Raw genomic sequence first — 27,344 nt, forward strand, 5'->3', positions numbered from 1 at the left:
TTTCTGTCTTGGCCTAAGGAAATTAGTTCCCTGTGTTGCACAACTCCTCTGTGTATACATGGTGCTATTTTCAGGCATACTGATAAAGCAGCAACTTCCTTATGAAGGTGCAGCTATAAATACACCAACACCCAACCAGCAGAACAAGTTCCTTGCTGGTATACTTGTCTGTGTGAGAGTTTTTGCCAGCTTGGAAATACCATATAAAATAATTCCTGTGGGATCATTGCTGTTATGTCTGAAATTGAGTTTTGATGAGGGTCAGCATTTCCTGAAGTTTTCAGACAGGTAGAAGTGCACAGGTTGGAAGGGACCACTGGAGGTCATGTCATCCAGCTTCCTGCTCCATGCGCATCCAATTCCAGTAGATCAGGAACTTTCCCATCGGAAACAGCTTCTGAATTATGTGCAATGGGGCAGACTTATTCCCAACCGCTTGCTAAAGTCACTCGGCAGCTGCAGGCCTGGTGCTTTGCACAGAAGTCTGTTAGTTCTAAAGGGAGGGGACCTGCTAGAGATGGGAGGATTAGGGTAGGAGGACTGCAAGGGACTTTGCTCTGTAAACAGTGCAAGCAGATGCTGGCAGGTGTACCACCGGCAGCGGTGCCTGCGGCTGGTGTGGCGTGCTGAAGTCAAGGAGGAGGCCCTTGGCAGAAGTAAAGGCTTCAGGCAGCTAAGGAGAGCCCCAGTATGCGCTTTCCAGGCTGTTAACTCCAGATGTCAACAGAGATGACATCAGGCTGGCAGCATAAGATTGTATTTTGCTGTGGCAGAAATGAGGCCAGCATTCCTGGAAAAGTCAACAAGAATGTTGTGCAGAAAACTGCAGCTTCTAGATTATTCCCAAGGCCGAGCAGAAGCTCCTATAGTGAGCAACAAAGTGCATTGCAAAGAAAAATTTTTGTTTCCTGTGCCTTGTGCCACAAACTGAAGCAAAGCAGGTCCCTCGCTGCCTCTTGCTCTCCCTCTGTCTAGGTATAGCATGAGAGTAGTTTGTTTGGGGCTGGGAACATCAGGCTTTTAAACCACATCCACGTGTTTTGCAACACAACTACCTGCATAGTTTGCAAGTTAACACTAGAAATCAGACAATTCCAGCAGAGGAGGACTGCGCTGCCAGCCATTTTCTTTCTGCTGTCCTGGACTACATTTTGTCGTGCTCATGTCCCAGGTTGTCATAGCCTGATTTTTTTTTATACGTTGCTTATTTATGACAGCTTAAACTTCATCTTGATGCCAGGTATTGAGTGTTTATAATCTCTTATTTTCTAACAACTTGTACCTGGCTGTCAAGTGAAGAGGTCGCTGTAATAGAAAAATCATTTGTCTTGTGCACAAAATGATACTGGTCTTTAAGAAGTATGGTTTAAGGCCACAAAAGAGTAGGTAGCTTAGTAAGGTTCAGAGCTGATGAAAACTTGTTTCCTGTGGAGTTTTTTTCTTACAGTGGGTTCTTCAGTGTCTAACAGTGCACACACCATTTCTCTCTGCCCTGTGTGTGGATTCTCCAGTGACTAAAAAAGTTGAGCTCTGCTGCAGTCTTTCCTTTAGCTGTGGTACTAATCGGTTCTCCTGCCCCCTCTCTGATACTTGGGTCAATTAAGCTAACAGATCTCTGAGACCAGAACCTCATGTCAAAATTTGGCCGAAAGAGCCTCAGATATTCAGAAGTTAATATGGTGAGCTAGACACTTTGACACGCAGCCTGCTGATGTAACACTTGCTACCACATGCGGACTGAAATATATCTGTTTAAAATCAGGCAATACTGCAGGTACCTGATCTCCCTTCTCCTCTCTTGTCTGAGCTGCTTGGCATTTCCTCTCCCTGACTCTGCAGTGAAGGACTCCTGGGCTAGAAATTAGGATTCTGCATCTGTTTCTCCTTTCTTTAGTATATAGTCAGGGTTACTTTCTTCTGTTTAGGGGAGTTGGCACAGTATGTCTGGGACTGAGGTGAGGTCTCTGCCAAGTACTCAGTGGAGCTTTTAGATCCACCAGTATCTGACAGACTGAGATTTTGTTTTGTCAGATCCCTCACTTGACATTGCTCACTACCCTTGTTGTAGCCCCTTACTTGCATCCTTCTCTTCCAGCTCCCAGAGACACTTCTGAACACCTATTCCTTCTCATTAGGCATCCAGGACATCTCTTCTTGTCCAGACCCAAACAAAAAGTTTACGTGATGGCTTTTGTATGTGCAGACCAGACCTGTCTGCTGGCAAATGCAGCTGAGCGTGACAAGAGGAGGTCACCAGGCATCCTGGGCACTGTGCCGGAGCTGAATGTCCTGGGAACAGAGGCTGTGGACAGCCACATTGTGCGACCATCCCTGGAAGGTGGTGTGGGCAGAGCTCGTGTGCACAGTATACCTGGTGGGTGTATCTCTGCGGCTTTTTGTCGGCTGTGTCACCTGGGCAGGTGTTCCTGTGCAGGCAGCTGAAAAGCGGAGTTGTGCTCATTTACATCAAAGCAGCTTCCTGTAAGCTCATGGTAAGGAAAATAGAATTTGTTTGAACTTTAGCAACTGAAAGGGCAGGTATGTGGCCCTAGCGGGTTGTCTGGGTTCGCTGTGGAATTGCCTTCTGCTAATCTGTCTGCAGGCTGCCAAGGGAGTCCGGATGATTAACTGGACAAAAAAGGATTTTTTTTTCCCTGTTAGTTCCATTTGATTGGGTTAGTTACTCTTGCCTTAACCATATTTACCTTCAAAAGTGGCAGTTTTGAAAAAAAATTGCCTTTATAAATTGTGAGGGTGAACTGCATTCACAGCAATAGTTCTGTATGGCCTTGATTCACGTACCACCTTCTGAAATCATTGCAGAGTAAATTTGTTTCTGGCAGGGAAAGGAGTGGAGGCCTTCCAGGGCAAAAGCAAATGAATTATTCCATGGATTTCAATGGGGCCAGGATTTACCTTTCTGTGTAGTAGCCTGCTTTTTAGCCACTGCTCCTCTGCCATCAAATAGCCACCTGTCATGGACAGCTATTTATAATATAGAAAGAAATAGTAGATAGTTCTTGCATTTGGTTTTAATTTCAGCTGAAAAATGCTTAAAATTCAAGAGGAGTCAAGTGTAGCATAAAGCAGCGGGTGCTGGGTGCCCAAGCATCTGCAGTGCTGCATTTTGACAGGGTCTGTGTTGGCCAGCTTTAGGTGTACCTCACGGACTGAACATCCACAGCTTACCCAGAGATTGTGCTGCACTTTGGGAGCAGAAGTTTCCATTTGGTTTCACCCCAAAGAAGGCCAGGTCTTGTGCTTTCAGACTGCTCTGCAACGTGAACCGGAGGGTGGTAAGAGGGACACAAGTTTTGAGCCCAAAACACAGGCACACAGAGAGAAAACTGATCTGCTCGTGAAACAGCTCCAAAGCAGCCTCCTTTTACAGCTGGCATTTTAAGCAAACCAGAGGCTGTGTCATTTGAGAAGCGATAAACAGTAGCTGTTCAGGCAAGTTTGGCCTGTGCAGAATGAGTGTACACAGAGTCTGCAAATTCACTGTCCCTTCTGAAATAGCTCTTCCACGTTTCAGCAGCCAGAGGCTCCTGTCATGGGCATGCAGGCACAGTTTCAAACGCAGCTTTCCAGGAGTGAAAACATTCTCATCTCTTGGACCACCCAATTCCTTTTAAATGATGGGCTTTGCTTTCAGGAAAGATCTCACCATTCTCCTAGAAATCTTGTGAGTTTTTTTCTTCTTTGTTTTTCCCCCCTTAAATCACTAAGGACATTTATATAGAACAGGATGACCGTTTTTTAACTGTTCCTCCATGTCCCTGTAGCATATTCCCAAGCTGAGAACATAATTGCAGTGGGTCATCACAACCAGTCGTGCAAGTGATTAAATGTCAAAAAAAAAAGATGTTGACTTCGTGTGAAGAGAGGCAGCTCTAACAGATGGGAGTCCCATGAAATGAAGTTTTGGGATTTTCATGGTGAAGGACCTTCAGTGCTGAAAGGGAGAAAAAAAAGTGCAGTGGGGGCAGTGGTCAGTAGGAGATGCGGTACAGAGACCTGTGTTGGGAACTGCTTTGACGGTTAACATTTAGCTTCAGTGAAACTAATGGAGAAAAGAAAATACAAATAAATAGTCTGGAAGGTTTTTTACCATTGCAGTGTAGGAGGAAAGGGACACAGTTAACTGATGGATGAACATTTTATTGTGAGTAACAGCAATTACAACACTTGTCTGTTGTATATGCCTGCGTATGTGTTGGTGTGTGTATTTAAATAGATGGGTCAGTAGTTAACATGAAACTGCAGGCAGGTTTGCAAATACAGAATGACTTGCTACTAACTGAACATACAAGTAGTTTCACTTGCAATGAATGTTGCCTACTGCTACAAACTGAGGTGAACTGGAGTGTTTGTAAATTTATCCGGCTTTAATTATTTGGGCTGAAATGTTTAATACTGCATATCTGCCTTTGTTAATTTTTCTAATTTTTAACAGAAATGTCAAGTAAAACGTTTAGCTATTGCTAAAAGCAAAGATAGAAAAAGATGACCCTAAATCATCTTTGAAACATTTTATTGAAAACTGTAATGCCACTAGAGTCTGAAGGAGGGCAGTCAGTATATTATCACTTGCAGGAAACTTCAAAGTTCACCTGAATTTGAGTTATGAGCACTGGGCAAAAGAAAAACTGAACTAAACATGCCAGGTAGAAACTTGTTAGCATTTGACGGCTCTGTTCACTCAGGATTACATACCTACTCTTGTCCTTTTCCCCATACAAACTACCTAGACCCAGCTAGATTTGCCAAAAGCTTCCCTGACGCGGTGCCTTCCAGCTGGCAGGGGAGGAGGCAGCGAGCCCTCCTGCCCCTTGGCTGCTCCTCTGGGCAGAGCGCCTGCTGGGCACGCTGCCGGTGGGGAGCTGGCGTCGAGCGAGAAATGTCTTCTGGTGTTGCCTAGCTTTTGGGACTGCAAAGTCAAGAGCACAAGTGCATTGCATGGGGATGTCCCATTTAGAAATGCTGTAAATTTTTTAATACAGAAATTACAGGTCTTTGCCTGAGGAATGTAAAGAAGCTTATAGTATGTAAGGCACTGGGGCAGGAGTTCAGATAGGCTTCAGTCATAACGACAGGTCAGTTTACTGACTATTTTGACTAAAGTCAAATTTATCTATTTGACTTCCTATTTCCTAGGATTTATTCTGCTGCTCTGATAAACTATGATTTAAAACATGCTGAAGTGCCAGTTCAGGCTAATAGCCCCTTCTCCTACACTGAAACGCATCACTGCAAGTAGAAGACACAGTGCTTTGTATCTGTCTCCCAAGATGAGGGAGAGAAGAGCTGAGAGGTACGGGGCTCAGCCCGCAAAGACCGACTCACAGGCTGTCAGCTGAGCTTGGAGTTGGAATCAGATCCAGACAACAGATCCCTGAATTTAGGTGTCTAATCTCCCACTCTAGTCAGTGGAGACTTCATTACAGCAGTCAATGGAGCTGGGTGTGTGATTCAGCTGATGAAATGTAGGTATCCATCCTCTGGTGAGCTGAATCCCTCATGGCAGTGGGAGGTGGGACACTGACCTCATACCACCGGTGTGTCGACACCACTGGGTACACATCTACAGCCTGGAGGGAAGCCCATCCCTGATAAGGACGTGCTGATGACAGGGATTTGGTCTCCAGCTGCTGGCATTGTCTCTCCAGTTCCCCCTCGCAGAGGCTGGAGCTGCTGAGCCCTCCGGATGGTCTGAGCGTGTGTAGGCCAGCTTCAGCCCCTCTGTGTGGGGTGAGTGAGCACGTTAGACCTTATTTAGCGTAGTCAAAATGGCACTGGGAAAGAACACTCAAGGCTCTGCAATAAAGAAACAACATCGCTTTGTTAAAATTATTTTTACAACCTCAATTGATGAGTTCAGACAAATAGACTTAACCGAGCCTTCTTAGTGTATGAAATGTCAATATCTACCACTTATTTTTGAAGCTGTGTTTTAGATTTTATTTTCAAGACAAAAGAGTCATTTAAAATTATGCAAATGAGCTGCCAAACGCAAGGCATTATGCAGATTTGTGGAGGCAGGCAGCAGAGAGTTAACCCTTGGTGCCGCAGCTGGCTGCGGAGGGAGTGCTGCCACAGCAGCTCTGCCTGAATTCCTTTCAGCCCTTGCGCTCTTTAATTACAATGCTCCCGTGGCAGGGCCTGAGGTGCGAGGCTAACCCTCCGGCACGTGACCGATGATCAAGTGGGTTTAGGTTGATGGAGGAGGTGTATTTGCTGCAACGTTCACCTTGTAGTCCTGCCTGGCACCAGCTGTACCCAAATCCAACCTGGGCACCTCAGAAAAGACAAGCATCGTGGCTGTCGTCCGCTGTTTCATACGAGTTGTTTCCAGAGTATTTGAAGTGACTGTCATGGGAGAAATATTAAATTGTTTTTCAAATGTTAGCAGTGCAGTAACACTTTAAAAACAATTGACACCGTCAGCTAGAAGTCCTCCTAGCTCACTCGGCTGGCTGGTGTACACAAGATGTGGTAGCAGCCTTGACTTTCTGGAGAGGAAGGCTCTTAAAAGAGCTCCATGTTGTGCTAATTTGTGGGTTCAATAGCTCATTATCCCACCCACCTATAAAGGTGGTGGAAATAACTCTCAGCCAAGAACAGATGGGTTTTGATAGAAATCCAAGGCCTGATCTGCTCTGGAAGCTTGCCCTGATCTCTGCAACCGATGCCAACAGCTGACATAGCCTCATTGGAGCAAACACTAGTGCTGAGCAAGAAAGCCAATGGTTTATAGCAGTGGAGTATGGCAAATGGCAGGAGCTGGCAAATCCCCAACACACTCAAGAGTGTAAGTGCAGCTAATCTCTGATGGAGGTGCCTGATGCTGGGTTAAAATAGTCATGGTGACAGCCAAGCCTAGGGAGAAAGTTCACGTAGGGTGGTGTTGGAAGGGTTGGGTTTGTGCTTCAGCCGTGCCGAGGTGGGATGCCAAGCCCCGTGAATATGGGGTTTGTTCAGTGTCATGCGGGGACGGATCCTGCTGAGGGCAGGAAGGAGTCTGGCTGCAGCACGGGGGGACTTGATTCCACATTTCCTCTTGCACTTCAGTTGCTCATGGTTCTCTATGAGGGAGCTCACGGAGCAGCACAGGTGCCAAGGAAAACACTGAGGCACTTGGCATTTGCTTTCCAGTTGCTAAATGAGGGGGGGGAATCGTTTTTTCCCCTCTGCTATCTTTGAAGAAATACATATTTGTCTAGTGAATGACTTCAGTAACACATGTCTCAGTGCTGCTCTAGGAGTTGGGTATAATCTGGATTTCTCTTCTGCATCCCCTTACACCCAAACTCTTTCAAGTTTGCTCCACTCACCAAATCGCTCCCTCGCTTCCTTTCTAGTTAAGGCTGTCATTTCAAGCTGACTGTCTGAGCCGATACAAAATACTGAATAAATGCTTCAACGTATTCAAACCTGGATGCTATCAGTGAATTTACAGACTTAAAACCTATGGCCAATTTTAAACTGGATACACATGCACACGCACAAAGGTTAGCATGGTTTAGCTACTTTGGTTTTGCTTGGTTTTAAGAGCATTTTTGGCTCAAAAATGTGATGTCTGTCACGTATTTGGAAAGAGTTGTCCAAAGCACATGATCAACATCTGTTGGTTTCAGATATGCCAGAGCAGCTCAGCAAGAATGTAATAGATGCAGAGATCAGAGAAAACATTGCTCCTGTGTATTTTTTTTTTTTTTTAAGATGGATTAGGAGTTTTCCTGTTGCTCAGCTATTTAAGCAATGGACTGGTAATCTGGCTAGTGAAAAAAAAGGCAAGAAACCCACCTACATTGGTTCAGGTTTTTGTTAGTTTTGGAGGGAATAGCTGAAAAGGATATAAATCAGACACTGCCGCTGTACTGCACTTGCCTTGCCAGCTTAAAAGAACTAAACTAAACTAGTTTAAATAGGCAGAAATACTGCTTTGTGATGGCCCATATCTCAAAACAAATCTGAGCACAAAGACCATGGAAGTTGCTAGGAAACCTCTATAGTGCGCTGGAGAAGTTTTGCAGCGCAGGCACCTGTAAGAGAGTCATCACCACCTGCCAGCCTGGGCATTTCCCAGAGACTGCAGTACAAAAATTGTAGTCTGCATTCATTTCCATAAATGAAGAATCAGGAAATGCCTCACAGCCCATTTTAAATCAGTGCAGCTTCAGGGGGCTGTAAGCCATTCCCAGAACCATCCCTGAAGACTCGACACGAAGGTTCTGTCCACACTAGCGCTGAAGCCCTGACTTCTGTGTTCAGGCAAGGTCTGACCAGGCTCCTTTGCTAGCACATGCCTGCAGTCATCTTAATTAGGTTCTTAGCAAAGATCTTTGCTTCCGTGGCTCTAACCTTCCCCATGCTGAGATTTCAATAAGGTAACTTTAAGCCAGACTAACCCTCTGGAGGCAGGGCCACCCAGTCTCATCTCTTTTGCACTTTGTCTCAGGGTGGGTTTTGCCAGCAGAGATTTCATGAAGGCATGCTGTCACGTCAGGTGGTTTTTCTGCATGGAGATGCTCCAGAAAATTGAGGTGAATCAATTTAAAATGTTAAAGCTGCATGTCCACAATGTCAACGTGCACAAGTAAAAGCCCCCATTTCTGTACCAAGTAGTTGTAATTATGATATCTTAATCCTCTTAACACTCAATTTCTTTCCTATGGCTACTTCATAGCTGAACACCTCCATTTAAGCCTGTTTCTACAAAGAAACTGGTAGCTGAAAGATTGAGGAATCACCAAGGACATGTTTTCCATTTGCTGGCCATGGTGTAAGAGTCTCCATGAAATTCCTTATGTGTGGGAACCCCGTGGTGGTGCAGCACCTGCAAATTCCTGCCTGCCAGCACCCATCCTAGCTACGTAGTAAAAGCCTGCCCAGCACATTCCCCACTCCTCCCGGCCCACCTGTCATGATGACCCATCACAGCTAAAAGCCATTAGCACCCAGAAAGTGGACCCTGGGATCTCCACTCCTTCAAAGATAAGCAATAAGTTAAGAGAAACCATGTTAAGCCTGAGGATGCTCCTTTGAAGAAAGATTTGTTTTAAAACACAGGGGTTCATTACAAGGCAAATGGGGGCACTCTGGAGAAGATGTGACAATGATAGGCGATGCTGATACGTGAAGTGTGGCTGTTACAGGATTTTCCATTCTGGTTTATCTAGTTCCTTGACACATAAAAAAGGAAAGATCCAGATCTTCGGTTTAACTTAAAAAAAGCTCTTAGGAAATCCTTTTTTTACACAACATATAATTAATGCACGGAATCAGCCCTGGGTATTCCTGACAGGTTTAGACTAGCTCTGCACTTGATGGTCTAGCAGTGTTTGTTAGCTGTGTCCCCGTGTGATACTGTGGGAGGAAGGGCTCCAAAACATTTTGTAATGGCAGAAACTCCATTGTTAATTTAAAGGAAAGCCTTTTCTTCCAATATAGTTTCTGGAGCAGGAAAACTGTGCGAGGGCTATAGCAACATCTGGAGCTTTCCTGCTTCAGAGCAGGTTTTCTGCATTTCAGAAAGGATTATGTGCATGCACAGAAAGCATTTCCAGTGGTGTTACTGGAGTAAGGTTACATCCAAAGACTCTCAGTTCCCTGTCTCTCACTTAGGGACTTGAAAAGCAACACCAACTTCACCTGCTCTTACAGCGGTGATGCCCACACCTGAGCTAGTTCCCTGCACCTTCTTTACAGCCAGTGGGGAGAAACGGGGAACCCAACAGACTCAGCTGTACAGCTGCTGGTGGGATTACCTGTGCCCCGGGAGCACCTCTCTTCTCCGTTGGCTGCAGAGGAAATTTAGAGGGGAGTGGATGTGTTGGCTGTAGAGGTTTGAAGTGAAGTGAGTGAACCCCATCAAGGTGCCTGCTGACTGCAGCTGAGGAGCTGTCTGCCTGTCCCCGCTCCGAAGGCAGCACCGCCCCGGATGGGGTGCTGGGCGACTCGCAGGTCCCGCTTGCTGTTGGACGGCTGAAGCAGTCACCTCTCCAGCCCTTCATCTTGCCCCTTTGGTAGACACGGTTGCCCTGAAGCGAGGATGTGCTCCTCCCATGAGTCATCTCCTCGACCACAGGTGTTAATGTGTCACTACATGCCTGTTGGATCCCTGCGTTCACCGCAGCCATGCGCCTAGTGCCAGTGCAGAGCGGAGCAGTACCCGGGCAGGTCCCACTCGGATGCAGAGCTGCTGAGTAGGGAGGAGAAACGGGAAAGGCAGGTTCAAAGGCAGGTGTGACATAAAGGAAAAGGTGACGGTAGTAACACCAAGCCAGCAGCAACAGCAGCTGCTGCACGTGGCGGGCACAGCCCCGTGCAACCCGCTGGACCCCTCACATCAGGACGTGCTGCAGCAGCACCGTATCTCCAGCTGGAAATGAAAAAGGGTCTTCCCCAAAGCATTCAGCACAGGCAAGACTGTTAGTGGCAGGGTGCCAGAGCAAACCTAACCCTTGCTCATCACCACGACATCCATGCGCAGAGGTAATTGCCTCTTCCAAAGCAGCAGCCCTCACAGACCTGAGCCTGAGAGGTGCAGAGAATCTCTCGCTCTGCATGACGCCTGTGGGCCATATCAGAGATCAATGCTTCTCAAATAGGGTGTGATCGTTATGGTTCATCAAAGCACAGGCTTAATTTTAAACTCCTCAGTAATATGAGACGTTACTGTCTGACCCTGTCTCACACCCTAACAGTGCTGCTAAAGGAGGAGGGAAAGAATTGAAATTTTACGCAGCGGCATACGGAGGGATTCAGAATTCATCTAAAATGAAGATGATGAGAACAACAGTTTTGTCTGGTGTTTGATCCCTTTCACAAATACAACTCCCTGGATGTGGTTAGAGAGGGCTCATGCTGGGAGCTGGGGTTTTTGTAATCACCGCTGACTGGAAGTGCTTGTCACTCCAATTTGTGCGTTTTTCCAGTCTGTCTTATAATACAATCAAATTACTGTTCCCACATCGCAAGAGATACTTCACAGGTTTCTTGGGAGAGGACACCAAGCTCCAGGGCTAACTTTTTTTCCTCTCGAAGAAGAATTTTTCCAGTTTTCATTCTTAAACCGTTTAATTTGATAATTACCCACAGAGGATGAAAATCGATTCAAACAAATCTTGGGTAACAACACTTCACAGAGACGTCTTGCACTCTTCCTCCTCTGCGTGCAGCCGCAGTTCAGTAACATGTTTACCTGTGCTACCATCGTTGCTCTGAAGCTCCAGCCCTCTTTGGTAAGAGCCATTGCAGCTTCATGTAGCCTGGAGAAGTTTACTTGTAGCTTCAGAACTGGCTTCTTTTGGGGTTGATTCAGTTTTTGTGTCCAGGTGTTCCCCAAATGGGAAGCCAGCCATGGAAAAAAAAACTAGAATGAAAGAAAAATCCATAAATTGAGGAACTTCATATTCCACAATACTTAAGTGGTAAAAGCATCTCTTAGAATGGCACGTCAGGATGTACCTGATGCCTAGAGGTATTTCCAGGTAGAGGTTCAGATCCCCGTGACCGGCCCTAAACCAGCCTTTCCTTAAGCTCACCACTGTTGCTAGCACTGCAGAAACAAGCTACCAGAAGCTCTTCAATTTTAACCACCCGGTTATTTACATCTGCTTTGAGGATACTGTAGATAAAACCTCTGAGGCCCTGGGATAGACTCATTGGAGAACTTAAGACTGACACAGCTCCCGTTTCACCACTGCTAAATGTGGCCCATGCTGAGTGTCATGAGGTAGGACCTGTACAGCTGTACAGCTCATCCTTCTGGGCCACTGCCGTTGCTGCACCTTGCTGGGGAGATCTTTGTTGCAAACAAGAACTGCTCTTCCTTCTTTAAACAGGGAACAAAAGCTTGAGAAAAGGAAGACAAAATTAGGGTTGGGGTTTTCTTGTCATCACCAGAGCCCGTGCCTTTTTCCATCCGTGCAGAGAGAAGCTGTCACAGAAATGACGGGAGGCTGGTGGTGAGAACTGACTGCCAGAGAAAGACATCGTTAGTAGTCTGGAGTGTCCAGCCAATGCTGATGAGTGGTATAGATTTCTTTGGTAACTCATTTCTCATTAAAACTGACAGATTTTGCTTTCTTCCTAGCAGAACAGATGAGAGTGGAAATGTTTCACATAATCACTGATTTCACTGAGATAAGACAGAATTATCAAGCACTTTAAATCTTTTTCAACTTGTTATGAATGCCATAAAATATCAAAACACCAGCATCTAAACAAAGGACTTCAATAAGCTTAGTTTTGATATTTCTATTATGTTCCAATTTGGAATGAAAGGAGATTTGAAATAATGTTCCAATTTGGAATGAAAGGAGATTTGAAATAATTGACTTTCCCAAGAAAACGTGACTTCTGAGATTCATGCAGCTCTAAGCATCCTTGCATAAGCGTCAGGAAGCCCAGTGATCCCTGCTGACAGGCAAGTCTCCTCCTGTGTTCAGTGATGCTGCAGCCAGTCCAGCACGCCCGCCACAGAGCGAATTCTCATTCGCATCCTATCGGATGCTCAGGGACATCTTCCAGGGCTGCAGCACCAATTGACAATACCATCTTTGGGGGAAGTACTTTCTTAAGCACACTGATGGAAATGCAGAGGTCTTCACCAGTGTTCGAGTAACCTGGGCACATCCCTGACAAGTGACCTTCATCCTGCAGAGGAGAAGACAAAAGGTGGCCTTGGTACATACAAACTATTTCCTGTTGAAGCGAACATGGATGTTGTGGAAATGAGAGAGTTCTCATTAAAAGAGTTATCTCTTACATTGCACTAGCACATTGACACTCCTGCAGCAAAGCTGAGTTTCATTTGTAGAGGACTGTCCTGAACAGTAGCGGATGTCAGGCTACTAACTAACAACATAATATGCACTTTTTTTTATAGCAAATAACATTTTTTTATTTATTTACATTTAGGTAAACAAGATATCTAAAATGGAAGAATAAGACCCAGCAAATACACTACGTACTAAACTGCACAGGCATCAATGGCTCTTGGCACTTGTTTTCAGACGGGAGTTTGCACCCCTGGGGCAAGTTGTGCACTGCTGGGTAATACCCACCTCTCTCATTCACGCACCTGAGAGCTGGAAAGCACAGATAGCGACTGTCTTCAGCTGCTCCACAATTTACATCTCTCTGGATGCCAGACTCGCCGTTTGCTGAGCTATTTGAACTAAATGGGAGCAGTAGGAATACAGTAATGTTGGCTGAAAATAAAAGCTGAAGCAAGGGGGTTTTCAGAGCAGCTTTAGGGCCTGAATACTACTGAAGTCCTCCTGTTTGTGCTACAGAAAGGTGATGTGGGCATCTGGAAATGACTCTGGTTGTGACAGAGAGAAGAATTTTCAATATATCAGCGGGCTGTTCTCTTTAAGCGTTGCAGCAGCTTTCAGATACTACCTTTGGGAAGAGTGGACTGGCTTGATGGAGGGACAGAGGAGCTCTTCCATAGCATCACCCCCTCCGAATCTGCGTGATGGCAAGGAGCTGCTGCGAGTGCATCTTCCAAGCGGTCTGCACCACCCCATCAGCGCAGGAGCAATGGCAGGGGCGGCACAGCCAGGCTATTGCAGAGGCCGTCGCATGAGAGGAGCAGTGTGCAGGCAGAAAGCCAGAGGTAGTGGGGAGGTGTTGGGACATTTTGGGGTTAGAAGAGGCTCTAGAAAGGGCAAGCTTAGTGAATAAGCACAACTGACATGCCACGACAGGCATGCCACGGGCTTTTGCTCTCCAAGGCGTGGTGCTGCAGGGTGTTTCAGTCAAGGTCCTGTGTACACCTGGGATAAAGCATCTTCAGCAACGATGCTGGATACCGTGGTGCCCTGAAATGTGCTGGGGAAATACCTGTCACTGCTTTAATTGTATTCAAACACGCAAAGCTAGAGTGAATAATACCATGGGCAGGTCAGCAATTACTTAACTGGTTTGCTATAAAAGGGAAGGGTAACATGCGTTTTCTTCCACCTGGCCTGTTTAGACCAGACCTTGTTAGGAAGAAGAACATTTATTCATTTAGGTGTAAGAAAGCATGGCCCTGCTCTCAGGTCCTTGCCGCTATGTGCCAGTGGAAGAGCAGAAGTGGAAGAGAGCCCAGGATGATGCAGGAAGCATTATTTGAAAGGAAGACACCTTAGGACAGCACTAGGAAAACAAGGAAAAGAAAACCCTTTGAAAGTTGACTAAGCGTCAGTGTGTCTGAGCAGCAGAGTAAGAAGTGAGTCAGTGTAAAATGTTCAATGAATCATTTAAATTTGAATTGAAGGAACTCAATTGCTCCATTATGAGTTTCAAGTGGAGAAAGAATTCCTTGAGGAAAGATGTAAAAAGCAGTTATTGATATAACATGAATATCTTTGCCCATGAAGGTTAAAGAGTGTTAAATCTGTCGGTAAAACCAAGAGGATATCAAGGGATTGTCTCATTTACATAAACAGTGTGTTGGGAATCCAGAAATACCATCCCTAGGAGTTAATTCTACAGGTTTGTATGGGAAGTCAATGCCACTCCAAAGAACAGGAGACTGAGCTGGAGCCTAAAGCCCTGGGTCTGCTCCAAGCCTCTCAGCAATACTTGGCTGGACACATAGGTGCACAGTTACACGGCTAATTACTTCCATTCCATATGGAAATTAGGAGAGGGGAAAATGATCACTATTATCCATTTGAGCACACGGTTACCTGATTTCAGTGTGTGGCTGCAGCGCTCTGTATGCAATTGCGCTCTCAGTTAAACAACGTCTGGCTTTCTGTACAAGGGTTAGTCCAGACTGGGCTTAAAGTGATATCCTCACACCACTCTTAATAACGTGGTGGGGGTGTTAAGAGATTCTGGCTGGTATCTGTAAATCAGTATGTCAGACACTGTCAAAACCTGCTAAGTCTGAAAATATATTGACCAAACTCTCTTTGAATTGATCGGTACTTGCTGTGCTTGATCTGTTCTTGCTCAAAAGGGACCAAGACAGGCTTTGAAAGAACAGGCTAATTCAGGCATTATATTTGGAAAGGCAATGAAGGCAGCAGTGCTTCCAGCCCTTAGGGCTAGGTTTTGGGGGTTTTGGGGTTTGAGGTTGGGTTTTGGGGTTGGGTTTTTTTGCAAGTTTCATGTCATTTGGAATATCTTAAAGTCCATCCCTATGGACTTGCCTGACAAGGTAGATGCTGAGTGGGGGGCCCTCCTCCTCACTGACAAGGAGAGGCAGTCACACCTGGCAGTAAGCAGTGGTCTGAAGGACATGTTCCAGCTTCCATCCCTCCACTCTGCTTTTACATTTTAAGAGAAAGGTGCTCAGCTTCATGGGTGTCAGGAGGATCTTGACAGCCAGGGACACTAAAAGGCTTAGAAATAACAAGCCAAAGAACCTGTACTGTGTTTGGCTTGGTGTGCTGGCATGTTGTTGCCTTTAAGGTCACCGTGGGAGTGAGTTCAGGAAAATCCGTGAGACTGTCAAGGGCCAGATCAGAGATGAGTGCTGTGGTGTAGGCACTCCTTCATCCTCCTCCTCATGCTGGGTTAGATCTGACTATGCAGAATCCCCAGAAGTGCAGCAGACTCAAAGCAGGAGGATGTCCTATTCCACTGGTAAGAAAAGATAATTTCAAAATAGCATTTGCAAGTTAGGCTTGATTGTGGACTCACTTCCTTAACAGCCCCAAATATGTTTCATTGCCTGATCTTAGTAGAAGTCAAAATTCACCTTGACTTCACTGAGCAGGGACCTGATTAAGCTGAAGCCTGCATCGTACCACAGTGGTTTTACCATGGTAATTCTTCATGTCCCAGTAACACGCAGCATCCATGTTATCAGCGTGTTGCCAGCAACTCACACATCGCATTTACAGCACCAGGTGACTTGCAGTGAAGGAGAACCACTAAAAGACCTTCTTTGCTAGAGGGAGTACTGGGACTACCCCACCAGCAGCTGGAGTAGCACACACTGTGTGGCAGAAGTGCCTCGTTCCCCTGAGGAAATGGAGCTCAGCTGGTTCTTGAAATGACAGACAGCACACTTTCAAGGTGGAGCTGACGTGCACTCAAAGCAATTGCCATCCATCCATGTACCTTCTCAGCCGTGTTTGGTGCCCCTTTCAAGCAGGCCCAGTGAGGCAGACCCACATAAACATGGGTGCCGCTTTCCTGTGCCTGAGAAGTCGCTAGCTCCTCAGTGGTGATGTTGGCCAAGTCACCTGCACGTGGTTGGTTACTCCTCCAGTGTCTGCCCGTAATTACCCACCCATGCCCAGAAGGGCCGGCAAGCTCTCCCACAGCTCACAGGAAATAATTACAGAGCAGCTCACCTTCCTGCAGCACGAAGCTCTTCCTGGTACGACCCAGAGGCACCGGCAGCATTACTCATGGTGGGTGACATTTCCCAGCGTGATTCTCACACCAGGGCTTGGCCATCCAGTCCGCTCCCATCTGGGGCTGGTCAAGCCCAGGACAGCACGTCGATGCTGGGGAGTTGGGGAGGAAGGGGCGGACTGGACGTAGCTCTGGCTGTGGGAAGCAGCCCATCAAGAAATGCTTGTTTAACGCACGGCAGATTAGCTTGCCTCAGGAGTGAGCTGCTTCTGTAAATTAAACAGCTCCTCGTGAGTCAGGAGCCCAACCCTTTATTACAGAGTTGCGTATTTTCAGAAACTGCTGAAAAAGTAGCAGGCATTTTGCAGAAGCCGTTTCACACTGGTGTGGCCCCCACTTCCCCTTTACTTGGCTGGTTCCTGTGCTGCCTCCACAGCTCACCAGCTCCATACGTGGATCAGCTGTAGGTGGTCCAGGGTGGTGGTGCCCTGAAAGAGGTCCCCTCCCACCCTGACCCACCCCTGGTAAGGGAGTGAAAGGCAAAGGCTGGTGATCTCTCATGCCACCTTTGCTGAAGAGATGCCTTGTTAGCATCTCCACCTGCAATACTTTTCATTCTCCTAACCTGGAGATGCCTTGAGTCTCCCTCATTGCTCTGCAGGAGCGGATGCAGGTTTCTGGTGGAGACCCATGTATTGGGCTTGCAAGGTTTTGGTAGCTGGGGGGCTACAGGGGTGGCTTCTGTGAGAAGCTGCCAGAAGCTTCCCCCATGTCTGACAGAGCCAATGCTAGCCGGCTCCAAGATGGACCCGCCACTGGCCAAGGTCGAGCCCATCAGCTACAGTGGTAGTGCCTCTGGGATAACACATTTAAGAAGAGAAAAAAAAAAAGTTGCTGTGGCACAGAAACTGCAGCTGGAGAGAGGAGTGAGAACATGTGAGAGAAACAACCCTGCAGACCCCCAGGTCAGTGAGGAAGGAGGGGGAGGAGGTGCTCCAGGCGCCAGAGCAGAGATTCCCCTGCAGCCCCTGGTGAAGACCATGGTGAGGCAGGCTGTCCCCCTGCAGCCCAGGGAGGTCCACGGTGGAGCAGATATCCACCTGCAGCCTATGGAGAACCCCACGCCGGAGCAGGTGGGTGCCCAAAGGAGACTGTGACCCCGTGGGAAGTCTGCGCTGGAGCAGGCTCCTAGCAGGACCTGTGGACCCGTGGAGAGAGGAGCCCACGCTGGAGCAGGTTTTCTGGCAGGACTTGTGACCCTGTGGGGGACCCACACTGGAGCAGTCTGTGCCTGAAGGACTGCAGCCCGTGGAAGGGACCCACGCTGGAGCAGTTTGTGAAGAACTGCAGCCTGTGAGAAGGACCCACGTTGCAGAAGTTCATGGAGGACTGCCTCCCATGGGATGGACCCCACGCTGGAGCAGGGGAAGAGTGCAAGGAGTGCTGCCCCTGAGGAGGAAGGAGCGGCAGAGTCAACGTGTGATGAACTGACCCCAACCCCCGTTCCCCATCTCCCTGCGCTGCTGGGGGGGAGGCGGTAGAGAAATTGGGAGTGAAGCTGTGCCTGGGAAGAAGGGAGGGGTGGGGGGAAGGTGTTTTGAGATTTGGTTTTATTTCCCATTACCCTGCTCTGGTTTGATTGGCATTAAATTAAGTTAATTTTCCCTAAGTCAAGGCTGTTTTGCCCATGACGGTAATTGGTGAGTGATCTCTCCCTGTCCTTATCTTGACCCACGAGCCTTTTGTTATATTTTCTCTCCCCTGTCCAGTTGAGGAGGGGAGTGATAAAGCAGCTTTGGTGGGCACCTGGCACCCAGCCAGGGTCAACCCACCACAACCCAGCAGCCTCAGAAAGTCTCCTTACCTGTTTATGGTGATGCCTTAAGACACAGTACCTGCCTTCAGGGGGTCAACCTCACAGCCATGGCAGAGAGCTTGCATGTTGTCCTTGTCTGGTGATATGTGGCGGTAGCACACATCTGAGGGGCTGCCCTCACCCCAGCCCATGGGTAGGCTGGAAGAACCTGGGGAGTGGGACCTTCATCCTTCACCTGCCTCTAGCCCTGCTCTGTGGAAAGAGCTGAAACCCCCTGCTGGTGGAGTCCATGGCCACCATCTCTCTCACAAGGCACCATGCGGGCTCTTTTTGTTTGAGTAGTTTAGCACGACAAACACCATGGCGAGTGGAGTAGCCCATAGCCCATTGTCACCTTGGAGGCTCATGGAAGACCCTGTGGCCCTGCGAGCTGATGCCCGCTCAATGACAAGCCTGGTGCATGGGCTTAGCAGGCTTTTCGGAGCTGGTGGAGTTTGACTGAGCACTGAGTTGTTTAAGACATCCTTAGCGGCCTCACCAGTCACCTACTCACAGTGATGTTGCAGAAGATGCCAGCTACACCATCATCTTTTCGGAGAGAAGCAAGACTGTGAGAGAAGGCTGAGGGAAAAGGCAGAGAGAAGGTAGAGGGAGGCAAGACCCACATTCTGGATGGTTTGGAGTGTTTAGCCAAAAACTGAAGTCAGTTTATGGGTCATCTATGTACCTCTCTCCATCCTATTGAGATACGTCAAGCCTGGGCTCAGAAGTACTCACTAACATCTCCATTCATCACAGGGTCCCAGACTGTTGGCTTGGCACCTGTAAGGAAAAAACTTTCTCCATCCAATCTGTCGTGACTGTGGTATCAATATTGAGTCACACATTTCCCCTCAAAAGGGTAGCTGGTGACAAATCTTATCTTTATGGTTCACCCACCTGGGCAGGTTGCTGACTTCCCAACCTGTCCCCTGTTTCTCTCACTGTACTAGGAGCAGGTGACATCAGTAATTCAGGCATTTTAATTGTCAACATTTGCTGGTTTTTATGTACCAGGCTGAGGTGGGATCTGACTCCTTTGAACCATTAAGGTCATGGGTTTCTCTATAACACCAGCACCCAAGGGGAGTGAAAGCCTGTAAAGGGATACCAGGCAACCCATCTGCTGCCATCATTTGCCAAGAGAGTCAGATCAGTCTTTCTCTGAATGCTTTTGAGGTCCATTCCCTAAAAATGACATCCACAGACAGTAAACTCTATGGGGATGCTACTGGAAATGATCACAGATGACTGAGAATGCTGAAACTAAATTATAATACTCAGCTGCCATAATCTACAAACAGTGCTGAATGCTAGAAAGAGGCAGCAGCCGCCTTCCAAAACTGTTTTCAAGTACGTATGATCAAGAGAGTCACTTGTCACAGCCAAAGCAGGTGCATACTTCTGCTCAACCCCTAGGAAGTCATAGTAAGGGTTATCACCATGTAGATCTTTATAGAAAGATCATAAAACGTAAGATGAAAAATGACTATTAAGTTGTCTAGTCTAGCCACCCATCCATCCCTTTTAAGTGCAAAGTGAATGATTTGCACAGGGAAGACCAAAGGTTTAAAGTGGGGAGGGTTTAACTAAAAACAGCAATAGAGGCATGAAAAAAGCACACTGCCAGCATACAATTCTTGCTTAGCTGCTGCAGTAAAGGGAAACAAGGCTACAAATTACTTTCAGAGCTGTAGATTTCCTTTTGGTTTAAAAACTACAGCCCAGATTTCAGAACATTAAAAAAATGTCCTGCCTGCAGATAGGCTTTTATGATTTTTAAACACTGATTGAAAATACAAGTGAAGATATGCAGTCTGTGTGACAGTGCCCTTTGGGATGAGCAGCTCCACACACAGGTGTTTCAGGAAGCCTTTGTAAGCCCATGTTGCTACCCCTGGGTTAATTGATTCCACAGAGGGCACTCGCCGACACAGCATTTCATCCTACTGCTGGATTTCCCAGGAGGTTTTGGAACACGGTGAGACAAGGAAAAGCACGCGCTGTTCCCGAAGCAGGGCCGCTGCACGCCAGGAGCAGTGCTGCCCACTGCACTTCGGCCTGTGGTGGTGGGATGGGAAAGGGGCAGAGGAGGAGAGCATCAGCTCAGCAAATCTCTGCTTGGCTGATTTGTGTCCACAGACACCTGCTTATCCTACGTAGGATTTGTGGTGGTACCCTCCGAGTTTATTCTGCATGCAGGTCCCTCTGCTTGGTGCTCAGGGTCACGGGCCATGCTGATGCTCTCCAGGTCTGGGAACAAACTCCCTGGGCGAGCATGCCTGCGGGGAAAAGCTCACATCCCCTGGCATAAAGATGTATCCCAAAGGAGGCAGCACCCCACAGGCACCCCTGCCTGCAGAGCCTCCCCGCTCTCTTGCGGGGCACGTGGTGAATCCCCAAAGCCCCTGATTTCATGCACCAGGGAGGTTTAACTTCAAGTCATTTTCAAGCTGTTGCTTTTCCTGCAGAAATTTTAGTTTGACACACATCCTTGTGTTCGGCATCTTTCCTCCGTAACGGCTCCTGTGGTCCGTACACCCAGGGCTCTGACAGGAAGGTTTAGCTCGATGCTCGGTTCAAGTGGTGTGCTCCAGATCTCGTCTCTTCAGATGGGACTTGGCAAACAAAACTTCCTCTGTGAAATAAAGGATTCAGGCTCCTACCATGTGCGAGAGACCTCCTGAAAGACTCTTTCATATGGAGCCAAAGAGACTAGAGAGTGTCAGAGTTTTAAAGACAAAATACTGCTGTCAGAAAGGTATACAGACTTCATACAGGAGGGACCCTTCACACATTGGCAGCCTTTGAATTCAGCTTTTAAATAAAAGATTTGTCTTCAGACAGAAAAAGTGATGCCTTTTATGAATAATAAGGCATAAAGCAATTTTTTTTTTTTTGGATGAAACTGCCATTCAGTGTAAAATAAGCTGGCTCTTGATTTATTGAAAAGCCAAACTCATATTTCACCTTGGGGAAATAACACATCATCCAGCTCACCAGTTTGCAGATGCCTGAGAGACGTGGGTGTTGGTGCTGCCAAGGTTGGGATTAGCTTTTGTGTCACAGGCCAGTCTGAGGGAATATAGTTCATGTCTTGGACTACAGCTCTTATCGGAGATGATGGGACGGAAGCTGATGGTGAATATCATTGCTGGGAATTGGGGGTTGTTAAGAAGTTTTGCTTTGTAAGTATGTATTAAGCATTTGACTTTTAACAAAGGTTTTTCATTGCTGGGATGTGTAAATGTAATTAGGTATATAAAGTTACTTGAATGTTTTAATTTATTCTTGCACATGATGCACCAATGTTTGAATGTAAGGGGTGTCCAACAGGAAGCCTCATGTATTTTTGTGCAAACTGAGATGTGACCCGCTCCCCTTTGTGGTTCTCGGGGTCCCCCTTTCACACTCCTCGCTCGGCCGCCGGCAGGTCTGGCTCCCTCCAGGCGGTCAGCAGGCAGCCCCGCAGGAGCAGTCCCCGGGACCAGCTCAGCTTTGCCTCCTTGGAGGCTGCGGGGGATATTTTCTTGCCTGGGGCTACTTGGGCTTTCGGATACAGCTAATAATTGTGGAAGGTGCTTCCTCTGCGGGAAGGTGCCAGCAGGGTAGAGCAGCTCCCAGGCTCCCAAGGAGTCTTCTCCTACTCTCTTAAATACACAGGGACGATGCATTTGCACTGATACTCAATCCACTGCAAGCCCTTAAAGACCAGATTTCCCCAAAATATGAAGCACTCCCCACTCCTGTAGTCTTGTCTTAGTTTTTCTGGCAGTATTAGATCCAGGAGGTTTTGGTGTCAATGCTGCTTGTAATTAAAGTACACCACAGGGACTTTTCAGAGAGCCAGGCAAATCCATCCATGCCGCAAGCACTGCTGATACTGAAACCCGTGCGGGTCATTCTCAAGAAAAACAGATGCAACAGCCTGACAGGACACAATGGCTTCAGAAGTCCCCAAGGCAGGAGCTGATGACTCAGGTGCTCCTGCCCAAGCTCACTGAGTGAGCAGGCAACAGATCCCAGCACACACGGGATCTGCAAAGGTAAAACTGTCAGCTCAGATAAGTGCTTGCAGCAGTGCCCTGTGTGCATGCAGCGCATGTGCCCTGTGTCCTTGTCCTGGTTTTGGCTGGGCTAGAGTTAATTTCCTTTCTAGTAGCTGGTATAGTGTTATGTCTTGGATTCAGTGTGAGAGGAATGTTGATAACACACTGATGTTTTCAGTTGTTGCTAAGTAGTGTTTAGACTAAGTCAAGGGTTTTTCAGCTTCTCATGCCCAGCCAGCAAGAAGTCTTATTAAACTGTTCTCATCTGAACCCACAAATATTACTTCTTTCTTTTTGTTCCCTGATTCTGTCCCCCATCCCACTGAGTGGGGGGGGAAGTGAGTGAGCAGCTGCGTGGTACTTAGTTGCCGGCTGGGGTTAAACCATGACAGTCCTTCTCTGTAAAATAATTGTGGGATGCAGCATCCTTTTTGCTGTCTTCCATCGACCAAAATCCTCATGTCACCCACTCTTGCCAAGGCAGCACCTTGTTCTGATGCATGGGCAGGTGAAAGTTGTGGAGTAACATCTGTAAGGGCGGGAAGCAAAGACCTGAGTCTGCTTTTCTTAGCACCTTGTTTGCTTAATATGGTGTGAGAGCAGGGACATAAATATTTTTGAAGGTCCATGTTCTCAAAGTGTTCCCAGAAGTACCTTAACTGCAGCTGTTAGTAAGGGACGTAAAGAGAAACTCCCATTTCTGGACATTTTTAATCATTTGCTGTTTCTTTCCCATTAAAAAAAAAGAGGCAGAGAGCCAACAGGCAGAGAGAGAAGTTCCTGATGGAGCAGCAGGTTTGAAGTCACATCTGAAACTTGTGGCCACTGGAGAAAACCCCAGGAGAGGAGAGCCAGCAGGATGGGGAGGCAGGGTGCTCTGCCAGGGAGAAGCTGTGCAGGAGTTGCCATGAGCACCTCGCCTTTCCCTGGCACTCACTGGGGGAGCTGCTGGTGCTCCTGGGGGTGCCAGCACCCCGCAGAGCATCCTGATGCGGATTCAGGCCAAGGCTCCTGGTCGCCTTTGACGAAATGCCACGGCAGGCCATGCCGGGTGTCAGCGAAAAATGTATGTAGGCATCACACATCCAACACCTTGTGCAAAACACTTGCAAAAAGAGGAAAAACGTAAAGAGCATTGCAGGTCTCCTTAATTTACACCTTTTCTTTAAGGCTGTGGTAAACAGCAGCAAAAGCAGCGAGGGTGGGAAGGCTGCAGGAGCCGTGGTTTTGCAGCAGGTTGGCAGCAGCCTGCTCGCTGCTGGGTGCACATTTCTCTTCTCCCAAGGCGGTGGTGGTCAGGACCTGGGAATGGGAATACCCACAAGCTTCAAGAGGAGACCAAGCTTAAAAACTTGAGTGGGGACCTGGGCTTTATCCATGGGGATGCCAACCTGGGAGTGGAGAAGGGCGGCTTGCATTCTCTCTGCACTGGTGTGCCAGGGCAGGAGAGAGGGGGATAGCGTGGGCAGCCGTGCTGAAGCAACACTGTGCATGAAACCGCACCCAAGTCACCCTCCTGACGGCTCCGCTGCCTGGCCATGGCACAAGCCCCCTGGTCCATGGGCGAGAGCGGCAGCGGGGGGATGCGGTTGTGCACGGACCTGGGCTGCGCTTCCCATGGCGACTGTGGAGCTGTGACCAGTCAGCGGACCCGTGATGTCATAAGGTGCCCACTGGAAGGCTGCAAGAGCACCTGCAGCTCTGCTGACATACGCACTCACCTCCAGACGAAACTCAAGGCAATTTTTCCCCCGCCGCAAGCGCAGGCTATCGCGGCCGCACTTGCGCCCCGACGCGCTTTGCAGCATGATGACGTCGTTGCACGATCGCCTTTTGGAAGACGTCGAGCAGGACTTGAGGCAGGTGAAGAGAGAGATGCGGAGGCAGATGAGGCTTCTGGACCTGCACCTGCGGCAGCTCTGCCAGGAGCTGCCTGCGTCCTGCCTGCGCGGCCCGTCCCTGCGCCCCTGCTGCTGCCTGTGCCAGCCCGACCCCCGCCCCGGGGAGAGAACGGCCCTCACCGCGAGGCTGGACGTGGAGCGAGAACTGGACAGGTGACAGATATTCGCCTGCTTTCCACAGGCATTGGCACCCTTTAAGGCAGGATGAAGGGAGGTTTGGCATCGGTATCAGGAACAAAGGTGGAAACAGATAGGCAGGACAGAAGAGAAATAGCTGTTTTCAGATAAATTAGTTGAAAGGGGAACGGGAAGGCACGGCTTCTGCGGCCACGCAGCCCGAGAGGAGCCATGTAGGCAGCACCTGCACTGGAAAGGGTTTGGACCATGGCATTGTGACATTAACCATCTTGCAAACTGCATCTAAAGTAAAGTACGCAACTAGATCCAAAGGTGCTCAGCTGCGGAACAAAAAGTCCATCTTCAACGTAAATTCAGTTTAAGCCTGGTAAACACATAATTATCTTCATCAGTAGCCAAAATGTGCCTGTATGTGGTGGGGTGTCGCACTGAAACATCACAGACATGTAGCCATATTTTCCCACCTTGTACAGTAGGAGGAATAAGTGCCAGGGTTTCTACATCTCCACTTTTACCACTGGTGTAATGATTTTATTTTGTTAATGGAGTTCAAGATTGACTCTAGAAGAGACAAAACCCAAAGGCAGCCCTACAGGAAGGGAGTAGTTGAATGATAAAACCTTACTATTTGCGTTAAGGCACAACCAAACATTGAGAGACCCTGAGGGCTAAGAAGTCCTTTGGTCATCAGCAGCGGTGGGAATCTCTTGCTGCATTTGTGGCATTAGTATTTTCTCCCCAAACTCAAGCTTCTGTTTGAGTTCCCTCGTGTTGCACCTGGTGATGGTGACACCTTCATCTTGGCAATTAAAAACATGACATTTTCATTATCCGTAGAGCAGCAAGTATCATCCCACAGCCTGCCATGTGAGTCATCTACTGGGTGCAATAAAGTTAGAGGAAAAAGGAAAAAAGCCTGACCCCTGGGTTAGTTTTACACCGACTTCAGCAAAACCAAAAGTTGCTGTGAGGTTACTTTAAACTCATCCAGTAGCTGCAGCTCACACAGGGCTGTCGAGCAGCAGATTTCAGATCCCAGGTGTTACAGGACTGGTGTCTGTGTCCAGACTTTCATCAGTGCATTGGATATCAGAGCTAGGCAGACTCAGCATCCCCTTGCAGAATCACTGCACACCAAAATCCCAGTGAAGGAATGGAAATTCACTCTGAATGGAAGCTGGGTGGGGGGATGTCTCAGGATGGGCTGTGGGATGCCGGGGCATGCTCTCCCTGAGTGCCAGGCTCCCCAGCCCTGCCACGCCTGGGACAACTTGCTGGTGTGAACACAAGTCCATACTGAAACCACCTCACAGCAGGATTTCAGCCCATTGCGCTGGGGAATTCAGCCATCCACTTCCCACAAAAAATACTGGGAAGGACCAACTCTTCTCAGCACATTCATTCTCCTCTGACCAGCAATATAAAAAAAAGGCCAAAGGGGCAGGTGACAGAACCAGCTCACACAAAAAGTACACCCCAAAATCACCACACTAGGTTGAATCATTGCAAGCTTTAAGTAGGATTGCTGAAATGGGTGTACCTTGCTAACGAACCACTCGTTAGGGATTTCTCACCTTAGTGGTCATGCCGGTTCCCTCATTGTTTGCCTTATTTCCTCTTCCATCACACCCATTATCTTTTTAATTTGGTGCCTTGTGACCAATTTAGCTGTTATAACTTAGGTGACCCTTCCATTGTCTGCTTTACAAATGGTTTGAATAAGACCCAGCCTTCCGGTTGAGCAGAGTCGCTGTTTGACATTATTAGAAATCATTTTAATGGCTCAGTGAGCCTCCAGTCCAGCTCTGCAGGAGCATTTGGGGTTTTTTTGCCAGATGTGTCTCCCATCCACTGATTGCTTTAAACAAAACTCCTAACTGGGAAATGTGATCTATTGTAACTATTCATTTAAAATGTAGGACAAGGCATAAGATGAACACACATGGCTTTGTGGGCATATGTACATGTGAGAGAAGAGTGCTGGCTTCTCTGTATTTAGGTGAAAGGACTTTTCAGCTCCACAATTGCCCCATTCCCAAGAAGGGACACTGAAATACTCCTGACTGCTGTGGTGTGCAGGTGGGAGCTCCTGATGGTGCAGACACCAACCCAAGTGCTGTGCGTCAGCATGAGGATAGATCCAATAGTTTCCTATTTACTTCTCTTGTCCTTAAGGTGGTCTACCCATTCCTCTGTGAGCTGGACTGAAAGGCTGTCCTTTTGTTCTTATTCCAGCATGCAAAGAAGACTTAACAGGATGTTGAACTCTTCCCATGATCACAAGGTTTTGTCTTTGATAGACCTGAAGGGTTTTGACCCCAAGGAAGTTACCATAACAGTGAAAGACAGGAAGGTGAAGGTGTTAGCGGAGCACGAGGAGGAGCACACCACCGCAACAGGGAAGGAGTATAACTACAGAAACATCACGAAGGAAATCAGCCTGCCGCTGGGGGTGAGCGAGGACGAGGTGACCTACTCACTGGGACCCAATAGCGTCGTGAAGATTGAAATGGCACGCAAGAGCCACCCTTGTGTCCTGAGCCGCTGAGCCGCAGCAGGGAGCTGCACCCTGGCGCAGTCGTTCCTCTGCCGCAGCCCTCCTCCCCATCGGCTTTAGGTCTGTCCCACTAACTGGGCGCAAGCAGGTCCTCGGGCCTCCTCCGAAATAAAAGACAGGACTGCAAGCAGATGTGTGCGAGCTTCATTTTGAAGGAGTTTGGTGGGCAAAAAGGGGGGTACCAGCAGGAAAATGCAAAGATGGTTTGGGGCATACTTGGCTGTGGTCACTCGCTGGGTACCAAAGGCACGGCTGGAGGTAGTGTGGTTCAGGGCTGGTATTGCTATTGCGTACAATCTCATGGATTTTAAAGGCTGAAAGGCACCATTTATGATCAGTCACATTTCTGTAAGGACACTTCTCTCAATCCCACCACTTCCATTTGAGCTGTAGGATATTTCTAGGAAGAAAACCTTGATAATAAACACCTCAGAGGGAGGAGCCTTTTCCCGAAAATACAAGCTGTGCCGTTTGTCCCCTTCGTTTGGTTCTTGCAGAGGCTGCCTGGCCAGGAAGAGCCATGGTTGAAG

At 47.9% G+C, this 27,344-nt stretch overlaps 1 protein-coding gene and 1 long non-coding RNA gene across 3 annotated transcripts; both read left to right on the forward strand.

Moving 5' to 3' along the window:
• The first annotated feature begins 724 nt into the window (after positions 1-724).
• LOC128142530 (uncharacterized) lies at positions 725-8,600 on the forward strand. Its single transcript, XR_008235442.1, has 3 exons — positions 725-2,492; positions 3,536-3,685; positions 5,158-8,600. It is a non-coding gene; the product is annotated as an uncharacterized LOC128142530 (long non-coding RNA).
• Positions 8,601-20,725: 12,125 nt separating this feature from the next.
• ODF1 (outer dense fiber of sperm tails 1) lies at positions 20,726-26,888 on the forward strand. 2 transcript variants are annotated; one of them, XR_008235441.1, is made up of 2 exons: positions 20,726-21,310; positions 26,493-26,607. XR_008235441.1 is itself a non-coding variant. In XM_052788701.1 (2 exons), the coding sequence occupies exons 1-2, from the start codon at positions 24,025-24,027 to the stop codon at positions 26,803-26,805; spliced, it is 561 nt and encodes a 186-aa protein (XP_052644661.1). In that variant the 3' UTR covers positions 26,806-26,888. The 2 variants fall into 2 exon arrangements, 1 of the variants encoding a protein (XP_052644661.1); XM_052788701.1 differs by lacking the exon at positions 20,726-21,310 and adding an exon at positions 24,025-24,272 and having other exon boundaries at positions 26,493-26,888.
• Positions 26,889-27,344: the final 456 nt, after the last annotated feature.

This window comes from Harpia harpyja, chromosome 5 (genome assembly GCF_026419915.1).
Source record: "Harpia harpyja isolate bHarHar1 chromosome 5, bHarHar1 primary haplotype, whole genome shotgun sequence".
Taxonomy (NCBI): domain Eukaryota; kingdom Metazoa; phylum Chordata; class Aves; order Accipitriformes; family Accipitridae; genus Harpia; species Harpia harpyja.